The following is a 21,778-nucleotide window of genomic DNA, read 5'->3' as shown; positions in this document are numbered from 1 at the left end:
TCTTGTAGCCGACTTACGAGTTGGATTTGTAGCACCCTTCGAGATTAATATCAATATGATAATTTCTCCAAACTTGTTGGAATATTTAATTACGATTAAAGATGAACAAAAAAGAACATTCTGCAAATTAAATTAAAACGGAGAATTTAATAGTGACGTATTCAACTCCCTTTCACGTGATCATGGGACTAACAATAAAAGAGGCATGGGGTTTAATCGAAAGAGAAAAAATTAGGAAGAAAGGAAAAAAGGAAAAAAGACGAATACATAAGAAAAGCTGAAAAGTAGCTATTAATGACTTTTAGTTCAGCTGTTTTTGACTAAAAACCCACTTTAATGTTGGTTTGCCAAAAAGTTACTCCCTCCTTCTCACTCATTTCTATACAGTTTCTTTTTAGGGATGTCCCATCAATTCTATACATTCCAAAAATAGTAACTTTTTATAACATAAGACATTATTACACCCACTATTTTCTTCTACAGTCTCCATTCTATAATAATAAAAACACTATTATATCAACTACTTTATAGTTTATAAATTAAACGATACTTCACAGGAAGCTCAAAATACGTGTAAAGTGAACGTATACTACTCATCGGGGCTTAGGGAGTACTAATTTCATCCAATTTGGAAAAAGAAAATAATTTGTCAAAAAATTTCTGATAAATTTGCGATAATCTTGAATTGATAGTCAACAAATTAGTTTCGATTTCCGATTTTTACAAACATGCTCATGAATTTCAAGCTTTTCATAGAAAATGGAAACTTTTTAAAATTTAAAAACAGAAAACTAGAAATTTATTCATGCAGCAAATTATTTTCCTTTACTTTTCATTTTCTCCATTTTGTTTTTTTTAAATTCCAATAATACCCGCATAAACGACGTCGTGTATACAGAGGGTGGGCATTACAACAGATTTGGTTTCTTGGGAGAAGAAAAGACTACCAGGCCTAGTTACTTATCAATCACTCCAACAGCCGAACAGACTTGAATTGTGTTTACAGGTTAGTTATTCTTAACTTGACTTCTATTTATTTATACTTAACGCTTTTTATTCTCAATTAAGTTGATTTGCTAGTCAGATTTGCTTTATTATCACTTTAGGTTTTGTTTTTTGGATTCAATTGGTGTGTGATTTGATTTTGTTGAAGTTTTATGACTAGTTTGATGAGTAATTAGTAGCTGAGAATGCAAAGTTTGTAGACAAGTTTGTGTAGGGTGTTGGTATAGGTCTCGAAATGCTTTTCGCAGTTTTTTCGATGATAAGATTGTCTGGTCTGGTGGTTATTCCGCTGATTGAGAAGAATGGAATTGAACTTTTACGTATGAGATTTAAGTGATAAATGCTTACGGTGTAACATTGCTAGTTACGGATGTAGGAAAAAGAAGTTTTGGCGTAATTGTTTCGGACTATTAATTATAAGTGAAGAGCTTGGTTTTATTCATGGTGTAGATCAGCATTTTGATGCAGTATAAGTGTCTAGGCTAATACGCTTTCAGATGATATTTCCCTTTGCAAATGTGCTTCTATAGGATTGGTTACTATTCATTTCCACTTGAATACAATGAAGTGAAAGTTGAATTGTGAGATGGAAATAATAATTGGAGGTGTTAGGAATTGCGGTTATAGCACATTGCAGTGCTGATCGAGTATCACAGCCACTAATAGAAATAGAAGATATCAGGAGTTTTTACATCAAAGAAGTGTATAAGTGTGTGTGTGGCGTGCGCATATGTTCTGACATGCTACTTTTTGTCAACTACATCTGTGATCGGATAGTTTTACACTAGGATTTTGGCATATTATACACATGATACTAGGTGTTTGCTTTTACAGTGAGTAATTGTTCAGGAAATTTGAACTCGGGAACTTGTGAGAGGATTATACTTTCCGCAAGAAATCTAAATAAGTCTTTGGTTGATTACGATGCAAACTAGAACTTAAATAAGATAAACATCATTTACACTAGTTATTCCAGGGATCAGAAGTGAGAAAGGCTTCCAAATTATCTTTTGAAGTCCAGTCACTTCCATTTCACTACTTTTACTGGAAATGCAACTCTATGCATTCTATAACTGATCTGTGATAACCAAGATGTCTGTTCTCATGTGCCTTGTACCAGTTCTTGTTAGAAATGATGCACATATATAAGGTCTCCAATGCAAAATTATAATCTGTACTATTTTTCATTTAATTAATTATATATATATGATAGTAATCGATGATGTTTTGTCCCAACTTAAAACATGCTCCATCATTTTATGCAATGAAAGGCTGGTAATTAGTTCTACATTGCATTACACTTGTAATATGTGAAACCTCTGCTTCATGGAAACAATCATATTGAAAATTTGCAAGCACTCAAAATAGTTCGATTTTATTTTGAGAAAATAGGGGTTGAAAAAGTAGTGTACTTGACAATGTGAAATATGGAAGATATGCAGTTAAAAGAAAATAAACTAAAAAGTCATATATTGACAGAAAGCATTATGACCTAACTTGCCCAAAGGTCACCTATATTGGTCCAGTATTGCTGATTGTGATTGAATGCAGATGAGAGTTCTAAAAGGGTGTTCTTGCAAAAAAATAATTATATTCAACCCAGGTCTTGCTTGTCGTATACATCTCTCAAGCATGGTTCATCACTCTATTGTACAAATTTAACATATGAAACAAATTGAGATTAATTTTCTGCCGTCTTCTTCTAAGGTACCAGCTTATAAAAAATGTCATTACATGTGAGCCGTGACACTAAGGTATTCTTAAGTTCTTTGTGTTCCAGGTATCCCAAACATCTCAGACTGCATATCTATGTTTGCTCTTGGCTGTAAAGTTAATAACACTAGATATGCATAAAGATACTAGTAGCAGTGCGCCTGCAACACCCACTGCACGACTGCGGCGGCGTAGAGGTTCAAATGAGGTAATATGTTGCTGATAAAATATTTACCTTTTAATTGATATTATTATCTACAATTCTCTATTCAGAGCTATAACAAGAGGTAAGATGGTAATGTGTTGCATTTTAGTATATATGCTTAAGAAAAATTTAAATGGTTAATCAATAAAACTAGTCATACTTCCTTAAATGTTATATTTATAAAGAAGGCATGAGAAAATTTGAATAAACTTCTTATTACTTTAGCACATATTTACAAGAGAAAACTTAGAAATGATCTCGTCAGGTGAAGTTTAAAATATTTCTAGTATGTCTCTATATGCCTCAAATCTGGCTTAAAGCCATGACTACTCTAACGCAGTCGTAAGAGATGAGTGATGATCTCTGAGCTGCTCACTGGTATGAATCAATGAGAATGACACTGATTACATGTGTGTTTGGCTGGGCTTCTTTAGCCCAGCCTCTGACTTATAAGCCAGAATCAGCTTATATGTACTGTTTGTGTGATTGTTGATTTTTTTGTAAAAATATATGTGATGCTGAAGTAGAGTAATAAACAAGATTACTTATTCCTTCTGCATAATAATATGAAATACAGGACATAGTCTTATATAGGCAATACACAAACTAATTGGCTAAGATTTAGCAAATCTCAAACTCTATCCTATTGCCCAAAAAAATAGGAGCTAACAAACTATTAAATAAAAATTCAAAATTATTCAAATAACTTTGATTTATTCTCAACATTCCCTCTTAATTCAAAGTTCTAAATTTGTTTGAAGATGATGTACTTCTCATCTTCACCATTTTGTTGAAGCACTTTCTTCACAAATTACGAGCACTTCTCTCCACCAATTTCTTCTAGGTGCACATATCACCAATTTCATATGTTTATGCACTTCTCACCAGTCTTACAAGTTCTTAGGATATTTTATTTCTAGATTTGGAGCACTTATCTCCACATGCTTTCTTGCTCATCACAGTCTGCATCAACCTGTTGCCTGTAACTTTCATATGCATTTGTACCTACATCGTATTCTGCCTCTGCCTCTTGATTACCATCCTGGGAACCTCCGAAGTCTGGTATTATCAGCACCAGTGGAACTAGCTTTATTTTTTAATTTTTTACACATGGCAGAGCATTAGTAACGCCCGGTTTCCTAGAATGGATGTAGCTCTGATACAATGTTGATTTTTTTGTAAAATATATGTGATGCAGAAAGTAGAGTACTAAACAAGATTACTTATTCATTCTGCATAATAATATGAAACATATAGGAAATAGCTTTACATAGGCAACACACAAACTTATTGGCTAAGATTTAGCAGAACTCGAACTCTATCCTGTTACCAAAAAAATATGAGCTAGCAAACTAATAAACAAAAATTAAAAAATATTCAAATGACTTTGAATTATTCTCAACATTAATAAACTTAAAACTTATAAGTTAAGTTCTGATGTATACGTTAGAATATAAGAAGTTGAAAATATTAGCTTTTTTCACAAACTTATTTCAATTTTAGAAATTTGACTTTATAAAAATGTATTTAATCGCTTTAAAAGTTAATTTGGAAACTCTTTATTTTTATATTACTAGTTTATACCTAATAAGTTGTAAATACCAATAAATTTGTTAAAACAGTTAATTATAAAGTAACTTTTCGCTAATAAGTAACATCTTACTTATTAGAAATAAGTAACATCTTCTAAGCTAAGCCAAACGGCCCCTACAGAGACTGCAGATATCACATTGTAAGTGTCCATTAAGATCATACTACCTCCGTCCCATTTTATGTGAACGGGTTTGACTTTCACGGAGATTAAGAAAAAGGTAGTAAATGTAGTTGAAAATTGGGTAAAGTGGTGGGACCTATCAATATTTAATAATAGATTTGAGATAGTGGAGAAAAATAGTGGGTGTAATAGTGTTTATTTAATAATAAGAGAGTATAAAATATAGAGTTAGTGGGTGTAATAGTGAAAAGTAGTGTTCAAAAATAGTAAGTATTCTAGGTTCATTCTTTTTGGGACATCCCAAAAAGGAAATGAGGTCACATAAAATGGGACGGAGGGAGTATATATTACAGTCTGACCAGTGTTTAATCTAGAAATTATAAGTCTACATTGGACACACTTAATTCTAAAGGTAATGGTTAGAGATTATGTCCCTATATCTGCTCTTCAGGAATCTGTCAAGAAGGAACCTAAACTTGTAATCATGATCTTACATGGTATAATAATAATATTACAATATAGATCAATTTTTTCCTTATCTTTTTTAAGTTGAATCCTAGAAGAAACCATTAGCAATTTCTTATATTAAATATTGGCCGTATCCTTTTAAGTTGTTCTGCTAAGTGCTAATAGCTAAATAAGAATCCTAAAAGTCCTAAAATTAATTTATTTATATTCTTTGATTTGTCCAATGTCTTTGACACTATGCCCTTGTCGTTGCGGATGCCAGGTTCCTCCAGATGATGGCAAAACAAATGGAACTCACCTTCTGGTCGGTGATAAAAATAAGTACAAGTCAATGTTAGTGCGCACATATTCAACCGTATGGATGATTGGGGGCTTCATCTTCATAATATACATGGGCCATCTCTATATTTGGGCTATGGTTGTCATCATCCAAATTTTCATGGCTAAAGAGTTGTTCAGTCTTTTAAGGAAAACACATGAAGATAGTCATCTTCCTGGATTTAGACAATTAAATTGGTAAGCATATACCTTTGCCTGTGTATAGCAATATTTCTTGGTTTGTTTAGTAATCTTCGTTTGATCATGTCACAAAGTAAATGATGCTTCTGTTCTTAAGAAATTCCATGAGCTTGGGTGGCTATGTGGCTATGTGAGCTTGCTGTAGATATCAGAGTCAAACAGATGCAACATCTTTTTCTATTTTCAATGAGCAGTACATATTTGCATTTTCTGAATCATTTTGCCCATTGACACTAGTAGGTGTTGGTTTATGAATGAAGTTTAATGTATTCAAATTGTTTATCCATTTTAGAGTGCTGCTAAATCTTGTTATGTTGAAGGTCGGTCTTGTTTCTTAAATTACTGCTACTCTTTTGCAGGCACTTTTTCTTCACTGCTATGTTGTTTGTCTATGGCCGCATTCTCAGTCAACGACTTGTTAATACTGTTACCTCAGACAAGTTTTTGTATCAAATTGTGGGTAGATTAAACAAATATCATATGGTCACTTGTTACTTCTTGTATATTGCAGGTTGGTATCTTTTCCCTTGATCTTGAAATGTTTTAGAAAATGCTGATAGCAACAATTTTTTTGTGTTTCTTGCTTAAATGTAATATCTACATATCAGTTCGACTTTAGTTGAAGTTTATCATGTGCTAAGATTTTTCTTCTTGTTAACTTCATAAATTATCTGTGCACTTCCTTGCGCATATATTTTACGTTCATATTAGTGACCACATCTTCTATCCTTTCCTATTGGCATCAGGTTTTATGTGGTTCATCCTTACTCTCAAGAAGAAGATGTACAAGTATCAGTTTGGTCAATATGCATGGACACATATGATTCTCATTGTGGTGTTTACACAATCCTCTTTCACTGTAGCCAACATATTTGAGGGGATTTTCTGGTATTACGAGTTACATATTTCACATTTAAGTATCTGTGCTTGTTATCTTGTTAGCTTCTTCCTATGCTATTCAATCGCCTTAATCTTTTCAAATTGTTGTTTACATATCTTATTATATAAGTTTTTGTATTCGCTCGTCAATTTAAATAAATTATGGATATTGATATGTTTCTGTTGCTGTAAGGTTTTAACATTACTCTGTCTATCATGTATATAATTTTAGTAACTCAAACATATCCGTTAAGCATTAATATTTCGGGAGTAGATGACGCCCCCCCCCCCCCCCCCCCCCTCTTCCCGCCTATCATTCTCTAGATTCCTACCTTTTTATTTTCTTTCTTCTCACCCTCTTGTGTAGATAATTGCTACCGTGGTTTTCTCCAGGATATTTTAACTGACAAGTGACCAGTTAAGATGCATATGACCTTCTATGGGTCCTTCAGTCTCCATACTTCTAATTGTAATCAACATTCTTATAGGGATTTGTGTGCAATTTTATTGAATTGTATTCAATATTTCAACTCATTTACTAAATATTGGTCATAAATTGACCATGCAATAGTATAATATTTTATTTTTCAGTGAATTTATGAGTATATGCAATTGAGATACACAAACTAGAACTTCAAACAGATTCAATATCATGCAGGTTTCTTCTTCCAGCATCACTTATTGTAATCAATGATATTGCTGCTTATGTTTTTGGATTCTTCTTTGGCAAAACCCCTTTGATCAAATTATCTCCAAAGAAGACATGGGAAGGTTTCATTGGAGCATCAGTTACAACAATAATTTCTGCATTTGTGGTGAGCTAGTGAATTATATTTTTTATCATCTATTTTCAAAACAGGCGGTTGTTCTTATTAATTTTTTATATATATTAACCACTGATTTAATTTGAGTCTGAAAGAAGTTAAGTGTGTATGCACGCTACTGACTTTGACTTTGTATACCCTTCGTCCAGTTTTTCTTGTCCCGCTGTCAAAATCCACCTTTTTAATCGATTATACTCCCTCCGTCCCTCTCAATTCTTAACATTGGGGGACGGGGGCGTGGCACGCACTTTAATGCGCCTAAAAAACATAATTCTATAACTTTTTTTCTAAATTTTCTTTTTATGAATAAAAGTTTAGTGTCTAAATTTTTATTCAGAAAAAGATAATTTTAGAAAAAAGTTGCAGAACTATGTTTTATAAGCGCATTAAAGTGCGTGTCAAGCAGTGAAAAAGAAATGTTAAGAAATGAAAGGGACAGAGGGAGTAATGAATAAGATATATGTTACCAAAATTTTGAATTGTTTTTTAGAAAAATTAACAAATTTAACATATAGTTTACCATATTAGGTTAATGTGGACAAGTTTTTGGGACAAAAGAAATAGGAAAGGACTAGAAAACCGGGACGGAGGGAGTATTATTTATATAATAGTTGTTGAAGTGCCATGATTGGCCCCTCTATACTCTGTATGGCTATCTATATACGTCACTAAGGAATTCACATTATTAGGTGTAAGATACTGACATTTTTTAATATAAGTGGCGTCTTATAGTTGGGGACTTGGGGTAAAACACTGTTCACAAAGTTTGTTTGCTTATAAGATTTGAAAACTAGATATTGTTTGATTATGAAGAGTATGGTGAGAATGAAGGTCAAATTTGTGTTTACATCACCTAGAAAACCAAGGCATCGCACTTTAGCATGGTAACTTTATTATTACTAGTTTGTATATGCAATTCTGTCAGGTTTTTTGAGTCCTTTTTAAAGTTATATAGCCTTTAATATGTTACAGAAGAGAATAGAACTTTCGTTTACATGTCTACGGTGTGACATGATTATTTAAGGCACCTGCAGAAATCACTCTAAATGTGTGAAGTAGAAGTTTGCTATACTTCGTAGGTATAATTTTCTTTGCTTATAATGCTTGAGTGCTAAATTATGCTCTTTTATGTATGCAGCTCGCTAATGTTTTGGGTCAATCTCAGTGGCTCACATGTCCTAGGAAGGTGGGGTTTTTTTTAAAGAAAATTATCATTATAGTTTATATAAGATATATTAAGAAATCGTACTAACCTGACAATACGGGCAGGATTTATCAACTGGTTGGCTTCATTGTGATCCAGGTCCTTTGTTTAAGCCAGAATATTTTGCTGTACCCGGATGGTTTCCTGATTGGGTGAGTAAATGTTTAATGAGATGCTCATGCACCTGTTTACGTAATTTTTCTATAGCTTCTTGATAGCTATGTTCTGCGTATTGGCATGTCAAAAATGAGTTGTTAATTGTAAAAATACTTAGAACATTCCTGTATATAAGAAGGTTTACTGATGAATCTTCAGTCAACAGATGCAAGTTCTTGTGGTAGTTATGCATTGTAATAGCTGTAAAAACCTTGTATGCAACATGTATATAGCATACATTGTTAAGAATACAAAATATGTATTGTTCACAGGTACCTAATTTTGGTGGTTTACTTAGTGATGAATCTTGTCCTCAGAATTTGCCATCTCCCTCTGAAACTTACGCACCTCCCTGATGAATTAAAGCATCTCAGTAGAAGCAATACCACTAGTGATTGTAGTACTTGGCTAGCTAGCATACCATCAATTCCAGTAGCCTCAGGTTACCTTACCTACTTCGTATACTAATTTCTGGCCTCAGGTTACCTTATTATCTTCGTATACTAGTTTCTGGTTTTATAGTTCAGGCTGCTTGGCAACTCTTATGTCAGAACCTAATTTGATAATAGCTTGTACATGTTTTATTGAATATTATCCACTGTATCATCACTGGTCTGGAAAATCCACATACTAGTGTTGGATCCCGCTATATATGATGTGTGCTCCCTCATCCTACTAATTTTGTAATATTGTCATAACGTGTCAACGTGAAAGTTTGCAAATGTGTCTACTATGGAGCTTTCATAAACATGCCACCCTTTTATGTTACAGAAAAAAAGCAGGTGTTAATGTTTCAAGTAGTAAAGATAATTTGATTTATACAATACGAGTAACAATTCAATTAGGCCCTCGATCAGCTTTTTGAATCGTCGCCCGTCAAAAGGGTACTGACACTATCTCTATGCCTTTGATTGAGTTCACTGACATTGTAGTTTCCTTGGCCTACCATAGCCACACTTTATTGTAAAGGCGTTAGGATTTAAGTACCAAAGGGGTACTGAAACTATCTGTATGCCTTTAATTGAGTGTCAGAAGTTCAATCTGTCAATGAGCAACGCCAGTGTGGTTTCCATAGCCTACCATAGCCAAAATAAAATAAAATTTGTAAAGGCTTTTATATTTTAGTATATAACTGTTGTGTGTGTAACTATGTAAAGGTTAAATCAACTATATTTTACATTTTCTTCTGCAGTTCCCTTGGAAAGAAATTCAAGTTTTACCTGTACAATGGCATGCATTGTGGCTCGGTCTTTTTGCATCGATAATTGCACCTTTTGGAGGATTTTTTGCTAGTGGGTTCAAAAGAGCTTTTAAGATTAAGGTTCTTTGTCTCCTAAAAAATCCAAATTATGTAGATAATATTATGCAATTGCTTAGCTTTGCTTTTGGTTTTTGCTGCAGGATTTTGGTGATAGTATTCCTGGCCATGGTGGAATGACTGATAGAATGGATTGTCAGGTAAGCTTTTTTATTAACAAAATACCTGGAAAAAATTACCACTGCAGTTTATACATCTCTAAAGTTTAATAGCAGCCGGGGCAAAATTTGTCCGAGCCTAAGTAATTTCCCTGCACCTTTGTATAAACAAAAGTATGTCTCAAGATGTTTTAGGTGGCTTTTTATGCTTTATAACAGAAAATTAAATCACAAATTTTTTACTTTGTTGGATCTGTATTGAAAGTGGCACCTGTTAATGAGGAGACTAGTAAACTATTCTCTAGTCTTTTAGGCTTATGATGAGTAGCCTATAATACTCCGTTGCCTTCTCTGGCTAAAAAAGGCAAATATCCTAACTACTGTATATTCATAACTGTCCTCATCTGCTCTATATCACTTTCTTATGCACTTCCTATGCCGATCTCCAATTCTCAAATTTTAAGATGTTTTTAAATGGTTTGATATTCTAAAACATTGTACAAGTCTTTTTGCTCAATGGTTCTTGTCTTCATATGTCTATTTGTGAAGTACAAATCGATTTGAATGTACTGTTGGTCAGTTAGATGTTAAAACTACTTGAACACTCTTGCAGATGGTGATGGCTGTGTTCGCATACATATACCATCAGTCATTTGTTACGCCTCAGAGTGTATCAGTTGAGATGATTCTGGACCAGGTAAGGCAGGGAGGAGTATCGTAACCCTTTCTTACCCTCAGCACATATATCATATTTTCTTTATGTTAATTTTATAGCACCAGTGGATTTGGGTACTGAGCTGGCTTCCTATGGTATAGATATTGATGAACCTGAGCTTCGAGGAGCAGCGGGCTTTATTCACAAAGCTCGCGCAGATCATCCAGGAGAGCCAATTTGGAGGATCCTGAACTGCTTGATCATCTCTGTAACCTATGAACAATACTTAGGGAAGCTGATTTGAAGAACCCATAGAGTGGCCAAACCAGCTTGTGGCCTTTGTAATTCGTATATCTTGTTTGCAGCATCTGCAAGGATAGCCACCTTAAAGAATCCCGAGTTATTCACTGTATTAAATGTATTTTGGTTGCAGCATAGTTGATTGTTTAGCTAAAGGATATGTAGATGTGAAACATAAAAAAATTGTATAGTGCTTGCTTCCTCATATAATGTTTTCTGGCCATTGTCGTTTTAATACTACTATTTTAGAGACATTGATTTTTCATTTTTGGCTGGTGTGTTCTGTTACTTGCAAATTAATGGCGTCTCCATTTTCTTATGCTCTTGTTTGTTGTATGTAGGGTTATAAACGAAGCTAGATGAGTTTTCCCGAACTCGAACTCTCTGTGTGAATTTTTCGTACCGATTCGAGTCAAGCTCAATAACCTTATAAAACAAATTTCTATGGTCAAAGTCGAGCTCCTTAAAAATAGGGTCCAGTCCCGTTTGTTAAGATTGAATTCGTTTGGACTTTCTATCGTTTTTGTCTTGATTAAAGCTACCAAAAATTTTATCTAATTTTTGTGGGGGTTTTCGACTTGTCCTTTGATTAGATGAAAGTTTTGATGTATGAAAGAAGTTCTCTGATCCTTTCGGTATTGTATTTCGATACAATTCACTGGCGTGAAATAGCGGTGGCAATATTGGACCCGACCCGACAACCCGACACGAATTCGACCCGCAAAATACGAATTCGGGTTGGGGGTTTTCGGGTTCGGGTCGAATTCGGGTTGACCCAAAATCAACCCAGAAAAATCGGGTCATTTTCGGGTTGAATTCGGGTTACCCGAAATTGACCCGAAATTACCCGAAAATTAATATATAATATAAATATTATATATATTTATATTATTTTTATTATTTTTATAAAATTTATTAGTTAAATTTAATATAAAATTATTTAATTTAATAAAAATTAATTTATTTGGATTAAAATAATATTTATTTATTATTTAAAAAATATTTTTATTAATAAATATTAATTTTCGGGTCGGGGTCGGGTTACCCGCGGGTAGTGCGGCTCGGGTTCGGGTTGGGTATTCTGACCCATTAAATTTTCGGGTCGGGTTCGGGTTGGGTAAATTTTTTGACCCGCGACTGTCAACCCGACCCGAACCCGACCCGAACCCGACCCGAAACCCGAAATTGCCAGCCCTAGCGTGAAAGTCTTGTGACAAAAAAAAAAAAAAAAAAAAAAGCTACCAAAAATTTGGCAACACCGGAAATTATAAAATTGTTGGCAGTTTGATCCAAGTTAGTATATGGTAGATTCAAAATAAATTTCATAAATCAGTATATTGTAACTTTTTGATAAAATGTTCACGGAAAAATTACAAATTTTCTGTTTTTATTTTAGATATTATTTGGTAAAATGATGGCCAGTACTGTAAGCAGCATTTTCTACTGAAAACTTGAGCGTGTAGATCCAAGTTCCAACAGGCTTCAATCACTAAACAGTAACCACAGCTTCTTAATATAAAAGCACTTTCGAAGAATAACATATTATATTTGTGGTTAAAGTATTCAGGAAACGTTCGATATTTCTTATTCATCGAACCCTAGCACCTGAGACGACAGAGGATAAACTCTTAATCGAACTGAGTTATTATTTTCAAGAAAAAACACATATTGATATACTCCTTTCGTTTAAAATTAGATATCTACTTTCAAAAAATCACACAGTTTAAGAAAAGTGATCGTTTACAAATTGAATGCATTAAATGACCATAATATGTGGTATGAGGTTAATCTAGGAAATATAAATAAGAGATATGTGGAGTAGAATTGAATTTGGAAATATAATTTTGCATTGAAAGTTGAAGTGGACAACTAATTTGAAACAATTTTTTTTTTCAAAAGTGAACATGTAAATTGAAACCGAGGGAGTACTTGTTTTCAGAAACAAGTCAGACACGCCTAAAATCATATCTTTTGAAGTGCAAATTTCAGTTATACCAAATAATATTTAAAAATAAATAAATTCAAATTATAAAATTTAAGATTGTATATTCAAATTATAAGATTTTAATATTTTAATCCAGAATTTTGTGTATTTCGGCCTGATGGGCCTGGAACCTAATTCCCTTCGGAAAAAGAACTATAATCATTAGTACATCTTATATTATAGTGTTCTATCTTTGAGTTACAAAAAATCAAACAGAATCAAATTAAAGGGAATATTGAAGAGGATGAAAGCCAAAGGGCTTCAGAAACTGAAGTACTATTGTCAGATGTGTCGAAAGAGTTTTCGAGATGAGAATGGGTTCAAGTGCCATTGTTTAAGTGATGGTCACGTAAGACAGATGGAGCTTTTCGGACAAAACCCTAATGGGATTATCGAGAGTTTCTCGGAGGAGTTTGAGGCTAGCTTCTTGGAGTGTGTGAGGAGGAGGTGCAGGGGTGGGAGCGTTGCGGCGAATGTGGTGTATAATGAGATAGTCAGTGATCGACACCACGTGCATATGAATGCGACTAGGTGGAGTACGTTGCATGAGTTTGTTAGGTATTTGGGGAGGTCCGGGAAGTGTAGGGTTGAGGAGAGGAGGGAGGGGTGGTTTGTTGGTTGTGTTGATCGAGGTTCGGGGAGGAAGAGGGTTAGGGTGGATGAGGAGAGGGAGGAGTGGGGAGTGAGGAGGCAGATTGAGAGGGCTTGTGAAGAGGTGAGGGTTGATCAGGTTGGAGTGGAGGAGCAATTTAAGGTTTTGAGAAGGGATCGAGGTGATAATAGGAAGGTTAAGATTAGGATCACGAAGAATGTGGACAATGTGAAGAGAAAGGAGGGTTTGAGAGTGATGGTAATTGAGGAGGATGGAATTGAGAGTAAGGGCGCGAAATTGGAGGAATGTAGTGATGGAGCTTTGGGTGAATTGATGAGAGAGCAAGAGGAGGCGAAGGAGAGGAGGAGAAGGAAGGATTATTGGTTATGTGAGGGAATCGTTGTGAAGGTTATGAGTAAGGCTTTGGCGGAGAAGGGTTATTATAAGCAAAAGGGTGTGGTTCGTAAAGTGATTGATAAGTATGTTGCAGAGATTGAGATGATTGAGAAGAAGCATTTGCTGAGAGTGGATCAAGAAGAGCTCGAGACAGTGATACCCCAAGTTGGGGCAATTGTGAGGATTGTTAATGGTGCATATTGTGGATCTAATGCCAAGTTATTAGCGGTTGATACAAGTGAGTTTTGTGCAAAGGTGCAGATTGAGAAAGGGTTGTATGGTGAGTTTTGTGCAAAGGTGCAGATTGAGAAAGGGTTGTATGGTGGAAGGGTTCTGCCAGCAATTGAGTACGAAGATATATGCAAAATTCTGTAGTGACACTACGAATATGCTTCTGACTTATAAGCCTGAAGTCGGATAGAAAATAAGCTTACCCAAACAGGGCCTTAATATGAGATTTATCAACTGTGCAAGTCACAACTTCTCTAACCGTCTTCCCACCATTAGCTATAGTCATATTTGGGAGAAATTCTGGTATCAAGACCAACCTTAGCAGAATGGGAACAGGCTTCCAGTCCTAAATGTGGAACAAGCAAGGAGTTCTCGAAAGTTGCTTGTTTCAGTTTATAGTACAAAAAGTTCATTGTCTTTATGCCATTCATGTTAATCAGCAGTATTTGCCTATGGTTCCTTATAAATGTTGAACTTTTATTATGTTTACCATGTTCCCATCTGGTTGCTACTACAGTCAAAAGAAACAAAAGGGTTCACTGATTTTGAAATAGTTGGCACTACCAAGCTTAAAAAACACTACAATTCATGTTAATGATTTGTTAAAAAGAAGAAGGCTCGCCTCTTATGGTACATCGAAGTTACACAATGTCACATTATTTGCCTAATAAATATGCTTAACATGAACAATATTTAAAACCTTGTAAGGGGGAAATCCACAGATCACAGGAACATAAATTCACCCTGATGCATGATGCATAAAGACAAAAATGCAACGCGAGCTTCTTTTTGTGCAAAATTGATGATACAGAATGTGATCCACTAACTAAATTTATCAGGGTCGTCCTTGCTCCGGATTAGAGGAACACCATCTTCCCTCCAGATAATCCGTTCTTCGCACAAAGCTGCAGCTACCTCCACGTATACTTGATGTTCCTGACAAAGTATTTACTTTGTTAGTAAAATGTGAAAGAGAAAGGTCAGGAGCCATTATGACTTTAAATTCATTACTGAGGTGCTCAAAATTCGAAGACCTCTTGAAGAACTCTTGCAGCCAGCTCCTCTGCCGTGTCAGTAACAAGCACTGGAACGACTCTCTGGGCAAGGATACGTCCCGTGTCATAATGTTCATCAACAAAATGGATTGTGGGCCCTGAGTATCTATCTTAACACACATCAAATAAAATGGATAAGTCATGAGTCCTCTGAATGCTTCCAACATAGGTGATTCTAAACTACTTTTTGTGCAGATATATTGAACTTCACAAAATTTAAAGCAAAAGCATTCCTAAGAAACTTTCTACAATTATTCTGCAAGGAAACTAGTTTATTAAGTTAATTCTGTTTTCTAGTCATACACTCTGTTAGTCTGGCTTTTTAGTTTTGCCTCGTGTACTTGTGTAGCACGGCATGATACGGAACTTTGAGCAACTAAAAGACCACAAATGAGATGCAGAATGAAGAAGGTGAAAGGAAAAAGAGGAGCAAAAAATAAAAGGACGAAATCCCTTCACTATTGATGTAAAGACGTGCGTTGGAAATAAAATTTTCATATAATATGTTTAAGAATATACCATTTGTTAATACGTCTTTTAAAAATCTACACTAACATGTTATATTCGAGTGTCATGTTTTCGCTACAATATGTTATCCAATACTTGTTTACTATAAAATTATAATGTTTACACTCACCCATGTCCCAAAAAAAAAAAGGAATAGGTCCCTTGTAGACAATGTCAAACTATTGAGTTATGACAGTGTCCCCACTCCATACCCCAGCCCGATCAACATAGAATATACGCAGAACAATAAACTAAAAAGTGGGTGAAGTCTTATAATTTGTAAACCAATTATCAGGGACTAACATGAATTTATAATGTCAACCTACACCAACTCATTACAACTAATGGTATCATTAAGCATAACTTTCAACATGATTACTTGACAAAATGTGCTGCCAAAAACATTGAGAGTGAAAGTGTTAAACATCTCAAACCATCACACTCCAACTATGTAAGACACATAAAAAAGAAGCGTCTGACTAAAAATTGCACATAAGCAACAACGGAGGGCAAGTTAGAGAGAAGATAATGTCTCTTGTGATGGGATGACTAAATTTCACAAAGGACAAGTCATACCTTACTCCAGAAGCGATGACAGCCCTATGCACCTTCATACCATAGTAACCTTTACCTCCAAAAGATGGAAGAAGAGAGGGATGGATGTTTAGTATGGACTTCGGATAAGCACGAATCAACTCAGCTGGTATAAGCTTCAAAAATCCAGCTAACAGAACATTGTCGACTTTAAACTTCCTGTTTAAAAAGTAAAATCTATTACCAACAAAACAATGTTGTATTGATACATGTCAGAATCATGGTTCTGCCACAATAAAATTTACAAGAACTTATCACTATATATATCTACTAAATAGCATTAACTTATAAAAGTTAATTCTGCAAGACTCCAGAAACTGAATTAGTAAGGAATGACTTTAATAATAGTTCTACATATTAATTGGTATAGTTCTTTGACAGCAAGGTTTAGCCAGTAAAGACACATCTGTTATGCAAGTGTCTTGCAAAATGTTATGTTCAAGGTCCACTACCTAGTCTATAAATATAGCGTGATGAAGTGTCTGACCACCATATCTAGTCAGATACTGATTATCCAGAATCCATACCTGTTTATAATTTTGAAAAAAAAAAAAAAGAGATTATAAAGGAGAGCCTAAAACTATGCAACCCTGGAAAAGAAACAGTATACCAGACTGGGCAGTTTCTTCCTACAGTTATGCATGTGGGCCTAACCAATTTATTAATTTTTTTTTCCTCCAGATATTAACATGAATCAAAATAAAAGAAAAAGATCTTCGTATGATCTAAGATGTAGAGCTCCAGCGAGAACTGAAGTTCCTGCACCTCAAGTGTGTCAGACTTTAATAATCAGAAATTCAGACAGCAATAAAGAGACATTCTGGATGTGTTGCACCTCTTGCGAATTCAAGTTCATGTATCACAGAAATTTTGTGAACAAAATTTTGAGGTGCAGAAAATGCTCAAAGAACTTTACTGGGTATGAACTAGATGCGGAAAGTATAACCTCAGCAGCTAATATACACTCAATAAAGCAGATGGAACTCTCTGCAAAGACTAATAAATTTGCTGGTATCTATTGCTCTCTGTCAATCTCTTATACTGATTCTACTGCTTATTCTTCATTATAATTAATTACACTATTCTTTTTTAATTATTAACGGTCCTCTTTGGTTGATCTTCTACTGGTTATTAAGCAACCTTTACAGTGTACAAGTGAAAACAGTTGGGCTAAAAGGTTAGGCAATTGTGAATGAACCTGGACTTAATTATTTTGTGTGTTGTGGAACCATTTGAGTTTGATAGCTGGACCCTAAATGTTGCTTTTTAAGTGCAAATATATCTATATGTATACAAGCAAGTAAGCAACAGACAGAAATTTAAAAAATTTCCAACGTACATTCTTCCTCAATACTACTGTACTTGTTTTAAGCCAAATAGTAGGACTAGTGACACTAAATTTTAAAACTATACTCGTGAATGTATGGAAACTGTTATAATGAACTTTAGATATTCAAACTTACTTCAAAAATATTGAATTAGCTGTTGCTCAGTATACTGATACATATCACTGTTAATGTTAGTTTTAATAATATATTATACTGCTTAACTGATATGTTTCTTTAGTTGTTTAATGTCAGATTCTTTTAGCTCCGTTGCTATATTGGAGTTCAAGCATGCCTCAGTAGTCAAAGTTGACTTGGAATATTTGTTTTATCAGGATAGCTAGTCGAGTTAAGTTGAACTTACTTTGCAACATCTTAATAGTTCATGTTCAAGATCCACTAATAGATTTATCAGGCTAACTAAATTGAGCGTCTATCGAGTTTCTCTGAAGTCTGATCGCAAGCCAGTCATTTACAAGTCTAGTTCCTTATAACTCTTAAAAAGAAACATCAATTTTTAAGAAGATGATAATTCCTGTTTCCTTGAGGACCTAACCATTTTACGTTCTTCAGTAGGCAATTTGAGAGTTGAGACACATTTATTTAGTAACTGTCTTGCAAAATGTTGTGTTCATATAGAAGAAAATGCCAAGAGCCGGAATTGAAACAAAGGGAACTTGATAACGGGTTTAAAAGATTGAGGTCAAAGAAGATTCTATCTGCTCAAAGGACTGACAATTTTGCCGCTATTAATTTCTCAAATGCAGGTAATGTCTCTATATCAATCGATTTTCATCTATTTTGATCTTTTAACTGATCAAGTTAAAATTGTCACTGTTATTCTTGTATAATCACTTTTTTTGGTCATATTTCCTTATTGCTTACTGTTGTATGAATGAGTAAATTACAGATTGTGTACACGACTACACGAGCTTTCTGAATTATCCGCTTTGTGTATCTCCAGTTCCATATATTGCAAAACATGTACACAAACTTTTAAAAACTTTACATTACGTGTATAACCGTAGTTAATGGTTAACGCCGTTAGCTAGTTTTCAAAAAGTGAGTGATTGAACTGCTCTTTTACCATATAACCGCTATAACCCCTGTACATATCATAATCTGATATCAAACCTGGTTACATCTTCCCCAAAATCAAAACCCCTAAACCTTAAAAATAAATTCGGCTTAGAATTAGAGGATAGAATAGTTGTGCTTGTGCAAAGAACAGCCTGGGCAGAAATTAACGCCAGACGGAGATTTGTGGCTGGGTTCGAGGAAGGTTAGGCTGCAATTATTTCCATTGGATCGACGAACTAAAATATGATGAAACAAGAGCAAGGTAATATACTAAATAGTGTCTTTACAAAAGGTTTGCCTAAAACTAAACTAAACAAAAAAGTAGTGATTAATTAATATACTACTAGAAAACTATTAACACTAGCAACTGAAGGTTAAATGCATAAAAAAAAATGCCTATGCAATATATTTGTCAGTGAAGAAGAAACTGACCTCAGAGCACTTACGAGATCATGTGGAGATAAACCTTCAGATCCACTTTTGGTTTTAGGGAATACAATGACAGGTATTCCCTTGTTTCTTGCATAATTTGCACCTCCACATTCTGCGAGAAAAGAAAATTAATTAGTGAAGAACATATCAATTATCATCAATTGACCCATTCGCGGATACATCGTATCTGACTTGAGTGAGGAGCATAATTTAAAGCTGGTATACTATCAATGATAAAGGAAGAAATTAAAACTTCTAGCAGTCTAAGAAAAATACTATTGTGATAATAACAAGTATACACAACAGTGGCCAAGTCAATGAATTGTTTGAATGGTGGAAATTAAGGATCCATTAAAAAAACTAGACAGTGGGTAAGAGTTAAGTTGTTTCGGCTACATGGATGTCTTCTAAACTCTAATCACGCCAAGCCGAACTGTTATTACCTTATAACCTGACTGTCAATATGAAAGTTAAAAAGCAGCGTATACAAAGAAGTCTAAGTTACGACTTCTGAAAAGACAAATAAAGATAGATATCAAATGTAACTAACCATAAACTTTGTTATAAACAAATTGGTCTATTTGGAGACTCGTTATTAATACATAGTTGAAACTGCATACTTCGCCTACTATCTAGCTCATGACAAAAAAACCCTTCATCATTATCCACACACATCCATTTATATTTTTGCGGACTACAATAACAACTAGACTCATACACCATTGATCATACATGTATAATCCAAAACGAGCCAAAGATATCATAAACAACACCACAACTCCAATTATGCAATCATGTATCACTGTTGGTGTAAAAGATCACACAATGACTGGCCAAAATACTATGTAACAGATCTCGTAGAAACCTGATCAATGCTGATAATATTTCTTATCGAGCTATAAATTTGACTAAGATATTCATTACGTGCTCCCACACAGCAAAGAGATTAATTATTCATATTGAGAGGCAAGAACAAATATTATTCTAATGCGAGCAACGCAAGCTTTGTGAGAATTAGACCATAATAATTCATCAAACACTAATAAAACATGAAAACATCCACACACAAAAATTCAACAGTGCAAGAAACTTGCCAGCTTTACTTGCCACCAAAACAACAATATCCCCATTAATTCTTCCATCAAGAATGGCCTCATGAATAGACCGAAAATTCGAACCGCCCCCGGATACAAAAACAGCCAGATTTTTCCTGCTAACCCCTTCTCCCAATTCCTCACCACCATCACTACCCACCTTTGCTTTTACAACACAGCTGCTTCTCAAACTTAAATCCTTCTTCAAAGAGGTTCCAAATTCTGGAACAAACGAAAGATTGTGACTTTTACATGAAACCCAAGTTGGGGATTGAGGAAAGCAAGTGATTTTTGCCATAAAGTTACGATTTTTAGAGTTTAGAGTTGTGGGAAAATGAGGATTTATGGCTTGAGCTTCCATGAAAAAGACTTGATTTTTCTCGATTTTAATTCAATGGGTCACACAAGAAGATGAAACAGGTGACTTAAAGAGATGTGAATGAAAAATTCAGACAAGCTTTTGTTGAATATGTGTGGCTGAATTGTTAGAACTTCAGAAACCTCCACAGGGTTTTAGAAGTTTAGATTCCAGGGAGACCGTGTTTGGGGAATATTAGACAAAACGTAAAGCACCGTCACAGGCACATTCCATAAAAATACGTATTTATATTGTAAAAAGTAAATTTGTATAATATTTTCTTAGTTTTATGTATTTAATAGGTATATAATATATTAATTTCGGAAAATTATACAAATCTAATCTCTCATTTTACAAAGTAAAATCCTTATTTCTAAAATATAATACAAGTCCAAATCATTACATTCATTTTTCTTTTTTATGGAATTTAAATCGATTGAAAGTTAGAGGCGGTATTCGATTGAGATTTTAGTGGATATTTTTTAGTATATGAATTTTAATGGATTGTGTGTGATTTTGATATTGTGTTGATTCATGATAAAATGTCACAGAATTGATAGGATTTAAGTACAATACTCTAAAATCTGATGGGTTTTGATGGGATTCCAAAAAACTTAAAATACACCGAAAAATGTCACAAAATCCGTCACTTTATGAAATCCAAAAAAAACCATGAGCATTTGAATATTATCAGAATTTAATGGATTTTAAACAATCCAATTGAACACCATCAGATTTTAAAACATAATTTAAAATCCTAATCGAATACCACCAGATTTTATAGTATAATTTAAAATCCTAATTAAATACTTCAATATTTTAATGGATTTCAAACAATCCTAATCAAATACTCTCGAGTTTCATGAATGAAAAAAAATATTTTAAAATCTCAATCCAATACCCATGTTGATATTTTGAATATACTCTAAATCCGAGGACAAAATCAGAATGGAACTTAAAAGGATGGAGTACTGCCCGAGTGCCCGACTAGTTTAAATCTATTTATCTATAAACATTTTAACTAGTTAATTAAAATATAATAACATAATTGATTAACCTATATCGAAATGTA

At 34.1% G+C, this 21,778-nt stretch overlaps 3 protein-coding genes across 5 annotated transcripts; 2 read left to right on the top strand and 1 right to left on the bottom strand.

Moving 5' to 3' along the window:
• Window positions 1-868: 868 nt before the first annotated feature.
• On the top strand, window positions 869-11,323 carry LOC108200101 (phosphatidate cytidylyltransferase 1). Of its 2 annotated transcripts, none has more exons than XM_017368166.2 (12): window positions 869-1,006; window positions 2,786-2,926; window positions 5,368-5,621; window positions 5,984-6,135; window positions 6,371-6,512; window positions 7,162-7,318; window positions 8,466-8,513; window positions 8,597-8,683; window positions 9,880-10,008; window positions 10,089-10,145; window positions 10,717-10,800; window positions 10,920-11,323. In XM_017368166.2, exons 2-12 carry the CDS (start codon window positions 2,852-2,854, stop codon window positions 11,007-11,009), a joined length of 1,275 nt encoding a protein of 424 aa, XP_017223655.1. In that variant the 5' UTR covers window positions 869-1,006; window positions 2,786-2,851; the 3' UTR covers window positions 11,010-11,323. The 2 variants fall into 2 exon arrangements, with proteins under 2 accessions (XP_017223655.1, XP_017223656.1); XM_017368167.2 differs by having other exon boundaries at window positions 899-1,006; window positions 2,771-2,926.
• Window positions 11,324-13,249: 1,926 nt separating this feature from the next.
• Window positions 13,250-14,744, top strand: LOC108199046 (KIN17-like protein). Its single transcript, XM_064083585.1, has 2 exons — window positions 13,250-14,285; window positions 14,328-14,744. The coding sequence occupies exons 1-2, from the start codon at window positions 13,287-13,289 to the stop codon at window positions 14,403-14,405; spliced, it is 1,077 nt and encodes a 358-aa protein (XP_063939655.1). The 5' UTR covers window positions 13,250-13,286; the 3' UTR covers window positions 14,406-14,744.
• Window positions 14,745-14,846: 102 nt separating this feature from the next.
• On the bottom strand, window positions 14,847-20,927 carry LOC108197689 (phosphoribosylglycinamide formyltransferase, chloroplastic). 2 transcript variants are annotated; one of them, XM_017365378.2, is made up of 5 exons: window positions 20,349-20,927; window positions 19,255-19,366; window positions 16,400-16,576; window positions 15,296-15,422; window positions 14,847-15,197 (listed from the first exon to the last, which is right to left on the bottom strand). In XM_017365378.2, exons 1-5 carry the CDS (start codon window positions 20,707-20,709, stop codon window positions 15,084-15,086), a joined length of 891 nt encoding a protein of 296 aa, XP_017220867.1. In that variant the 5' UTR covers window positions 20,710-20,927; the 3' UTR covers window positions 14,847-15,083. The 2 variants fall into 2 exon arrangements, with proteins under 2 accessions (XP_017220867.1, XP_017220868.1); XM_017365379.2 differs by having other exon boundaries at window positions 15,273-15,422; window positions 20,349-20,913.
• Window positions 20,928-21,778: the final 851 nt, after the last annotated feature.

This window comes from Daucus carota, chromosome 8 (genome assembly GCF_001625215.2).
Source record: "Daucus carota subsp. sativus chromosome 8, DH1 v3.0, whole genome shotgun sequence".
Lineage (NCBI taxonomy): Eukaryota > Viridiplantae > Streptophyta > Magnoliopsida > Apiales > Apiaceae > Daucus > Daucus carota.
This window is presented reverse-complemented; position numbering and strand designations above follow the sequence as displayed.